The following is a 10,400-nucleotide window of genomic DNA, read 5'->3' on the forward strand; positions in this document are numbered from 1 at the left end:
ATGGGAAAAAGAAAGAAGTCGGCTGCTTCAAATAAGCCGCGCAAAAGGCAACCAAAATTAGAAACTGTTTTCAACTGTCCATTTTGTAGCCATCCAGCGGGAGTGGAATGTGCCATGTTAGCTATCCTTCGTGTTTTTCAGTTCTTCACAATTTTATGATTTATATATATTAACGCGCATACATATATAATTGGCTCATGCAATAGGGATCGAAAGCAAATGATCGGAGAACTCAAGTGTAGGATGTGCGCAGCCGCCTACTCCATGACAATCAACAGTGAGTGAGTTTCCATGTTATTAACTTCTTAGTGCGTATCAAGTCACTTCTTTCATTCGAGATACGTTTATCTCGAATTATAAGTTTTACATGGATATGGGCTAACCAATAATGCTTTTTTCCTTTCTATCAAATGTATTCAGATTTGAGCGAGCCCATTGACGTGTAAGTCTCCAGCGATCCCTTGAAAACAAACTGTAAACTGTATCGAATGAAACATTATATTTTACATTTTCATATGCTATAATTATTTATGTTTTATCGATTGCATTTCATCTCGTTTACATTATAACGATTGTACTTCATCTCGTTTGCAGATTTACTGACTGGTTGGATGAATGTCAAAAGGCAAAACAATCAAATTCGGAGTGATAGAAACGTGACATCGAGATCATGTGTTAATATTTGTATATTATTTACTTATTTGAATCCATCTAATTGGAATTGGAATGGATAATTATGGTTTCTTATGTAATTAGAATCATCAAACAGATGGACTCCCTCACCTAGAAGAAAACACTTGCATGCCATTTAAACCTCCATGATTGAGTTCCTTAACACAAAACAGATAGGTTAAGGAACAACGACTTACGATTAAAATTTTATCTTGAATGTTCATTGTCAACGACAGATAGGTTAAGGAACAACGACTTACGATTAAAATTTTATCTTGAATGTTCATTGTCAACGATGACCATAGCATATTCTTCCGACATTGTCAACGATGGCCATAACCACATTGAAAATGACCTCCAAGTTTTGGGTTTATGCCAATTACACTTGAACCAATTCGATTGCTAGAGACCACAGTAGAGGAATCATCAACGTATCTGCTCCAAGTTGCTGCAAGTGCAACATGTCTGACACTCATTTCTAGCTTCCAATTTAAAAGGGTAAAAATATCAACTAATCACAATCCCCATATAATCTCATTAATAAGAAATAATTCATATGGTTGGTGGGCAGTTTCTTTGTGTAGGCCCTCCCTGTTGGTGGACTGGTTTTATTGGTGGGACTGGAACACCTCCGGCGGTGGCTGTCCCATCCTATATGAGGGGAACCTTACACCTCCGGCAATCCTATATGATTTTTTATATTTTCTTTTTTTTTTTCTTATCCCTAAAGGGTGCTCTTTATTACAGATGACTTTTTTCACAATTGCCATACAGTTCACACGATTAAGAAAATAATGTAACCAAAGCAGATTAAGGAAAATAATTGGGTGTTTGATTATATGAATTTTGGAATGCAATTCTCAAACAATCTACAATGAAAAAATAATCTCATAAATTTTTACTTCCAGAAGATAATATTTGACTTTGGCAAAAGTTGAGGCTTGTTAAATTGACTTCCACAAATGTTGTCTGTAGGATGGATTCTCCCATGGACCCTCCAAAAGGCCATGTAATTGGTCCTCCTATATATACGATATAGGAGCTATAATGGTTGGAGAATGACCGTCGGCATTCTTTGTTGGATGAAGGCCAGTTGCCATCCAAGCAACTTCTATCATAATATTTCTTACAACTACATTCAACAAACAATGGTTGCTACTACCTGGAGATTACTTACACACAAAGCACCATCCACATACTTCCTATGGTACTTTCATAACTTTCTTGCTAAAACATGGCAATCGCAACTACACATTTTCCCTGGAAAATATTTTTACTTTTTCTGGAAGTGTTGCTGACGGAGGTTTCTTTGAAGATACTCATGCATTCTCTCACCGATATTGAGCACCTTTGACTGCTAAATTTGCAGCTGCTTATGAAACCATATCACCTAAAACATATTAATTAATGTATGAATTTGAATGAAAGGTCACTTCTTTATTTGACACATTAAAGAGGGTTGTATGAAGTAAATTAAAAGAAAATGTAAAATAATAAAGATAGATAACATTGATGAAAAAATATATTATTTTAGGGTATTGGAATAGATAATAATTACATGTTTTAAAGTAATTTTAGGGCTATAAAAAGATTTTAAAATTATAAAATTATTTTAAGATTATAAATTTATTTAGTAAATAGATGGATGTTAAAAAGAAGAAGATGGAATTCTGAATTATTAAAGAGAAATATTAAAACATAAAAGAGAAATCAAGGAGGAAAATGGAACAAAAGAAGAAGCAAGATTGGATAATTTTATAAAATTATTATAAAAATGTAATTACAAAATTATTTAAATTCATTTTAATTACAAAAGGATCCTATTTATTTTAGTTCTCTTGAAAAAATAATTGTAATTTTTTTTAAATAAATTTATTAAATAGACTCTACTCTGTTGGTAACGATAAAACCACCACTGGTCCAACAATAGACTCTACTCTGTATCTTGAATCCATGAACCCCAAATGAAATTGAGATATGTGCCCATTCTGATTATGGTATTCATGAGCAAATTAATTTTCTTCACTATTGAAAAAAGGAAACATAAATCCAAATTAATTCATTTAGACATGCTTGGAAGGTAACAAGAAAGAAGGGTTTTGCAAAACATTCTTCCATTTCTTACAATCAGTGCTAAAATTTATCACAACTGATAAAGGAAGGTAGAGGAATAAAAGTTCAAGAATTTCGAATGGAAGACAACTCCAAATAGATGGATCCATGATCAAACAATGAAATCACCTAATAGAAAAAAAACACATTTGATATCAACAAAACACTTTAATGTTGAATAAAATTAAAAGTAACATATATACATAATTTACCATTTACATATAGAGAAAAACTTCACGTATACACATTGTTTAAAATCAAATTAGCGATCATAACATTATTAAAATACGAACAAAATTCCACAATTTTTTAAACCTAATCTCTACAATCCAAGATTATTAATGTTAGTAAACCTATAATGATTTTTATATTAAGGTCTATTTTTAATATTGATGCTACAATGTTTCTACAAATATATTTATAATATCAAATAAGAACAACTCATTAGGTAAGTTTGCATCAAGGACAACACCTAATTCACAATGCCAACAAAAAATTGCCTCGAAAACACAATTTTATCTTTTTGTTGGACTACACAATTTTCCATTCTGTTAAGGATAAAAAATGTTAAACCTAAACTAAATTTTTTCATATAATGTATATAGAAATATCAAATTAAAATGATATTATTAAATTTTCAAAACATCAAATTCATATATATTAATTTTTTTCATATTTAAAATTACTCTAAAATTATTTTACTTATTTATTAATAAAACAATAGATTGTTAATATCATAAGATAATCCTTGTAATGGAGTGTATTAATATGACAACTTAATAATTGTAATGGATCACATTAATATCTACATGATTATGATTATGTGATATATGGAGGTAAAATTAATAAATGTTAGGAAATTTAAATAATAAACAATCACATTAGTATTTTTAATTATTTATATTTCAAAACTTAATGATATTTAATATCAATATTATAATAATAAGCCAGAATTGTTGGCTCTAAACCTAAACTAAATTTTTTAATGTAATTAATCCAGAAATATCAAATTAAAATGATATTATTAAATTTCTAAAACAACACATTCATATATATTATTTTTTTTAATATTTAAAATTACTCTAAATCATTTTACTTATTTATTAATAAAACAAGAGATTGTTAATATCATAAGATAATCCTTGAAATGGACTGCGTTAATATCACAACTTAATCATTGTAATAAAAACATTAATATCTACATGATTATGATTACTAGGTATATGGAGGTTAAATTAAAAGATATTAGGAAATTTAAATAATAAAAAACGAGTTCTTTGATGGGTTTCTTCAGAAATACTTTCCTAGTTATCCAAAATTTCAACATCTTTTAGATAATTATCTATTATTTTTTATTTGAGTAGATATTTTAGGAAAAAAGTAAATGCACCGTTGAATTTGATATCTAATGATTTTTTATTATATATGTAAATAATGTTATTGTAGAGTTGATTGAATTTCAATTGGATATTGAAAATACTTAAAAATAAAATGTTCTCTATTAAATTGTAGAGTTGAAAAGTTATTTGTTTAACTTTAAGTACAAAAAGGAATACATAAATTCCTTAAATCCATTATAATTCTCACATCTTAGTGCAATTAAATATGGATACAGATGTGAAAATTGGAAAGTTAGATATTATTGTGACAATGAAGTAATATTTATCCCAAATAACTTCATGAATCTTCAACCATCATTGATCTAACATCTGCTTTGTTGAAGAAAAAAAAGTGAGTACATGCATATTCTAGATTCGCATACATTTTAGTGTGATTTGGGGAAGGATTTTAGTAAAATAGGTGGATACAACTATGAACTCCACACCTAACAAGGCCTTCTTCAAGGAGGAAATGCCTATATCTCTCTCTAGATTTTCTCTGGTAATATCAGAATCAAATGTTTGAATTCAACCTTGAATTCCTATTCCATATAGATTTAGTTACTTTGAGTAATTTTAAAAGGGCTATCTATCTCAACAAATCAAATCAAAAAGGGAATTTAAATACATTGATAATTGACTAATACAAATAAATACTTTGAGAAACTTTAAAAAGGGCTATTTATCTCAACAAATAAAAAAATTGAATTGAAATATATTGATAGCCTGCTAATAGAAATGGATATGCCTTTGATGATGAGGTCAATGCAATTTTCTAATAGAATCAGAAAGAGAATTGAAATATATTGATGGCTTGGTAATAGATGCAATGTGAAAATGTTAGGAGTAAGACATCTATCCAATTGAATAGAATAGTGTTTAAGAGCTATATCTAGAATTAGAAAATTCTTAAGGTTATTTAGATCTACAAGGATTTGGGATTAATTTTTTCAAAAAAATATTTTACAAGGCTTTTAAACAAGTAGAAAAAAGTGTGACATGCTTTATAATGAACAATGAATAGAACAACATATAGCTGGTAGTAGAAATCACAATTAAATGTTTCATATATTGAGTTTTTGTAAATTTTAGAAGCCAGATTCCACTTGTTTGGATGAAGAAGTTAATTTATAGTGCCACATAGTTAATTTTATGTTTCAATAATTTATAGTGTTTTTTGGTTTATGAGAAATCTATAGTCAACAATTATGAGTAATTTAGGTTAATTATCAGTGATTTAGATTCTTGAATAATTATGATTAATGAATAATTATGATTTAAATATTTATTAATTATTTGTGATTTAAACAATTTCTCATTTAATAAATATTGTTTTAATCATTATTGCAAAACTTATCTGATTTCATTAGTATAAACGTTAAGATCATTGTCAATTAAATTATGAATAATGAATGCTACATAAGTAATTTTATATTTCAATAAATCATGAATTATAAGTAACTTAGATTTATGACTAATTATCATTAACTATGAGTTATTTAGGTTATGAGTAATTGACTAATTTTATGTTTTAGTTTTCAGGTTTATGAGTAATTTATACTAATTTAGGTATGTGAATAAACAATTTCTGATTTAATAAACAATTTTTGATGTAAATATTTATTAATTATTTATAATTTAAACAATTTCTCATTTAATAAATACTTTTTTAACCATTATTACAAAGCTTAATTAATTTCAATAAAATTAGTATAAATCTTAGTATTATATTTTTTTTACTAGTTGATTGTAATTATTTGGTTAACAAAAATTATTAGAACTTTGGTAAAGATGATTTTTTTGCAATTTCTTAGATGTAATGAATTTTTAATCAGCATAGATCCACCTTAAATGCAGATGTAACATGAGCCCAGAAAGATTCAATTTTTTGAGAAGCTCCAATTTCTTTGAGTCTACTTTATTTAAATGTTTTGTATAGTTTTTTTTAGAGATGAAGAAAATTTCAAGTTTGATAACTTATCAGTTACACATCATACTGGATTGTAAACTAAACTTTTCAAGTCAATTAAATATATATAAAAAATAATTTTAATATATAAATCTAGATTATTGACAAATGCTTATTGTTAAATAAAAACAATCAGGTGAATGGAAAAATATATCTAAGTCTACCAAATCTGATGATTCTGACCACGTATTTTCTTTGCTATATATTTGAAAACTGGGCTGAGCGTTCGTTTATATTATTTAAGATCTTGGCAGCAACCTCGCTATTAGGCGTAGCACAATTTGGATTTGGGTTACAGAGTAATGACTGCACCCACCCACATTATAAGAGGATAAATATTGATTAGCATTAATATTGCACCTACTATAGTTCATGATATCCCATGAAGGATATCATGAAGGATACTTCACGATAGTGCAGCACTGATTTATTATTTTTGTTTTATAAAAGTTATAAATTAGGTAAGCTAGATCTATTGAAATTATCCCCCAGTTTATTTGAGTAAAATTGAATAAAGATGATAAAGTGAATAAATAAAGAAAGGAAACTATTTAAATTGACACATTAAAGAGGGGTATGAAGTAAATTGTATAAAGTAAATTAAAAGAAAATGTAAAATAATAAAGATAGATAACATTGATGAAAAAATATATTATTTTAGGGTATTGAATAGATAATAAATACATGTTTAAAAGTAATTTTAGGGCTATAAAAAGATCTTAAAATTATAAAATTATTTTAATATTATAAATTTATTTAGTAAATAGATGGATGTTAAAAAGAAGAAGATGGAAATTTGAATTATTAAAGAGAAATATTAAAACAGAAAAGAGAAATCAAGGAGGAAAATGGAACAAAAGGAGAAGCAAGATTGGATAATTTTATAAAATTATTATAAAAAATATAATTACAAAACTATTTAAATTCACTTTAATTACAAAAGGATCCTATTTATTTTAGTTCTCTTGAAAAAATAATTGTAATTTTTTTAAATAAATTTATTAAATAAAACATAATATTGATATAAATTTAAAAATATTATTACATTTGCTACTAGATATAAGTCAATTGACTTTAAATGAAAAAGTTTCTTTAAAAATCTATGTTCTAATCAACCCTTTTAATATTATCAAAGTAAATAGATAACTTATAAACATGACAAAGGCTAAAATATTGAAAAATACAAATGTGGAGATTACATACTCAACCTAATTACTCTTATAATGAACCAAGTAAACTCCACAAAATTTAAACCTAAATGCAAACAACTAGAAATTACTTAAAATTAACTACTTTCACAAATACAAAAAAATAAAAAACTTTCCGAATTTTAACCTCTGCTCACCAAATTCTAACCTTTTGAGCCGACTAGATTTTAACAATGAAAAATAACTTCCTATGTGATAATAATGTATTTATATGGATATTAGTTACGGTTGGAAAGCTTGAATATCATAACGTCGAATTTTATGATTACAGTTTCGATTTGGGTTTCGTTCGTCAAATCATTGAGTATTTGCGACTGTTATTATGGGAAAAAGAAAGAAGTCGGCTGCTTCAAATAAGCCGCGCAAAAGGCAACCAAAATTAGAAACTGTTTTCAACTGTCCATTTTGTAGCCATCCAGCGGGAGTGGAATGTGCCATGTTAGCTATCCTTCGTGTTTTTCAGTTCTTCACAATTTTATGATTTATATATATTAACGCGCATACATATATAATTGGCTCATGCAATAGGGATCGAAAGCAAATGATCGGAGAACTCAAGTGTAGGATGTGCGCAGCCGCCTACTCCATGACAATCAACAGTGAGTGAGTTTCCATGTTATTAACTTCTTAGTGCGTATCAAGTCACTTCTTTCATTCGAGATACGTTTATCTCGAATTATAAGTTTTACATGGATATGGGCTAACCAATAATGCTTTTTTCCTTTCTATCAAATGTATTCAGATTTGAGCGAGCCCATTGACGTGTAAGTCTCCAGCGATCCCTTGAAAACAAACTGTAAACTGTATCGAATGAAACATTATATTTTACATTTTCATATGCTATAATTATTTATGTTTTATCGATTGCATTTCATCTCGTTTACATTATAACGATTGTACTTCATCTCGTTTGCAGATTTACTGACTGGTTGGATGAATGTCAAAAGGCAAAACAATCAAATTCGGAGTGATAGAAACGTGACATCGAGATCATGTGTTAATATTTGTATATTATTTACTTATTTGAATCCATCTAATTGGAATTGGAATGGATAATTATGGTTTCTTATGTAATTAGAATCATCAAACAGATGGACTCCCTCACCTAGAAGAAAACACTTGCATGCCATTTAAACCTCCATGATTGAGTTCCTTAACACAAAACAGATAGGTTAAGGAACAACGACTTACGATTAAAATTTTATCTTGAATGTTCATTGTCAACGACAGATAGGTTAAGGAACAACGACTTACGATTAAAATTTTATCTTGAATGTTCATTGTCAACGATGACCATAGCATATTCTTCCGACATTGTCAACGATGGCCATAACCACATTGAAAATGACCTCCAAGTTTTGGGTTTATGCCAATTACACTTGAACCAATTCGATTGCTAGAGACCACAGTAGAGGAATCATCAACGTATCTGCTCCAAGTTGCTGCAAGTGCAACATGTCTGACACTCATTTCTAGCTTCCAATTTAAAAGGGTAAAAATATCAACTAATCACAATCCCCATATAATCTCATTAATAAGAAATAATTCATATGGTTGGTGGGCAGTTTCTTTGTGTAGGCCCTCCCTGTTGGTGGACTGGTTTTATTGGTGGGACTGGAACACCTCCGGCGGTGGCTGTCCCATCCTATATGAGGGGAACCTTACACCTCCGGCAATCCTATATGATTTTTTATATTTTCTTTTTTTTTTTCTTATCCCTAAAGGGTGCTCTTTATTACAGATGACTTTTTTCACAATTGCCATACAGTTCACACGATTAAGAAAATAATGTAACCAAAGCAGATTAAGGAAAATAATTGGGTGTTTGATTATATGAATTTTGGAATGCAATTCTCAAACAATCTACAATGAAAAAATAATCTCATAAATTTTTACTTCCAGAAGATAATATTTGACTTTGGCAAAAGTTGAGGCTTGTTAAATTGACTTCCACAAATGTTGTCTGTAGGATGGATTCTCCCATGGACCCTCCAAAAGGCCATGTAATTGGTCCTCCTATATATACGATATAGGAGCTATAATGGTTGGAGAATGACCGTCGGCATTCTTTGTTGGATGAAGGCCAGTTGCCATCCAAGCAACTTCTATCATAATATTTCTTACAACTACATTCAACAAACAATGGTTGCTACTACCTGGAGATTACTTACACACAAAGCACCATCCACATACTTCCTATGGTACTTTCATAACTTTCTTGCTAAAACATGGCAATCGCAACTACACATTTTCCCTGGAAAATATTTTTACTTTTTCTGGAAGTGTTGCTGACGGAGGTTTCTTTGAAGATACTCATGCATTCTCTCACCGATATTGAGCACCTTTGACTGCTAAATTTGCAGCTGCTTATGAAACCATATCACCTAAAACATATTAATTAATGTATGAATTTGAATGAAAGGTCACTTCTTTATTTGACACATTAAAGAGGGTTGTATGAAGTAAATTAAAAGAAAATGTAAAATAATAAAGATAGATAACATTGATGAAAAAATATATTATTTTAGGGTATTGGAATAGATAATAATTACATGTTTTAAAGTAATTTTAGGGCTATAAAAAGATTTTAAAATTATAAAATTATTTTAAGATTATAAATTTATTTAGTAAATAGATGGATGTTAAAAAGAAGAAGATGGAATTCTGAATTATTAAAGAGAAATATTAAAACATAAAAGAGAAATCAAGGAGGAAAATGGAACAAAAGAAGAAGCAAGATTGGATAATTTTATAAAATTATTATAAAAATGTAATTACAAAATTATTTAAATTCATTTTAATTACAAAAGGATCCTATTTATTTTAGTTCTCTTGAAAAAATAATTGTAATTTTTTTTAAATAAATTTATTAAATAGACTCTACTCTGTTGGTAACGATAAAACCACCACTGGTCCAACAATAGACTCTACTCTGTATCTTGAATCCATGAACCCCAAATGAAATTGAGATATGTGCCCATTCTGATTATGGTATTCATGAGCAAATTAATTTTCTTCACTATTGAAAAAAGGAAACATAAATCCAAATTAATTCATTTA

General features: G+C 28.4%; 2 protein-coding genes across 2 annotated transcripts; both read left to right on the forward strand.

Annotated features, from left to right (window-relative positions):
- LOC149265374 (transcription elongation factor 1 homolog) lies at positions 1–649 on the forward strand. The gene is made up of 4 exons (XM_089403692.1): positions 1–116; positions 207–277; positions 421–442; positions 595–649. The coding sequence occupies exons 1-4, from the start codon at positions 1–3 to the stop codon at positions 647–649; spliced, it is 264 nt and encodes an 87-aa protein (XP_089259818.1).
- A 7,013-nt stretch (positions 650–7,662) lies between these two features.
- Positions 7,663–8,311, forward strand: LOC149265375 (transcription elongation factor 1 homolog). Its single transcript, XM_089403696.1, has 4 exons — positions 7,663–7,778; positions 7,869–7,939; positions 8,083–8,104; positions 8,257–8,311. The coding sequence occupies exons 1-4, from the start codon at positions 7,663–7,665 to the stop codon at positions 8,309–8,311; spliced, it is 264 nt and encodes an 87-aa protein (XP_089259822.1).
- The last annotated feature ends 2,089 nt before the right edge of the window (positions 8,312–10,400 follow it).

Source organism: Pinus tabuliformis, chromosome 6 (assembly GCF_031772625.1).
Source record: "Pinus tabuliformis cultivar Carrire ecotype Pingquan chromosome 6, CPIR1, whole genome shotgun sequence".
Taxonomy (NCBI): Eukaryota; Viridiplantae; Streptophyta; class Pinopsida; order Pinales; family Pinaceae; genus Pinus; species Pinus tabuliformis.

Excerpts from the sequence above, each read along its gene's own strand:
- LOC149265374 (XM_089403692.1), top strand. The coding sequence starts at position 1 with ATGGGAAAAAGAAAGAAGTCGGCTGCTTCAAATAAGCCGCGCAAAAGG. Across the intron at positions 117-206 it reads GCGGGAGTGGAATGTGCCAT|GGATCGAAAGCAAATGATCG; the intron begins GTTAGCTATCCT and ends CTCATGCAATAG. Across the intron at positions 278-420 it reads CTACTCCATGACAATCAACA|ATTTGAGCGAGCCCATTGAC; the intron begins GTGAGTGAGTTT and ends AAATGTATTCAG.
- LOC149265375 (XM_089403696.1), top strand. The coding sequence starts at position 7,663 with ATGGGAAAAAGAAAGAAGTCGGCTGCTTCAAATAAGCCGCGCAAAAGG. Across the intron at positions 7,940-8,082 it reads CTACTCCATGACAATCAACA|ATTTGAGCGAGCCCATTGAC; the intron begins GTGAGTGAGTTT and ends AAATGTATTCAG. Across the intron at positions 8,105-8,256 it reads TTGAGCGAGCCCATTGACGT|ATTTACTGACTGGTTGGATG; the intron begins GTAAGTCTCCAG and ends TCTCGTTTGCAG.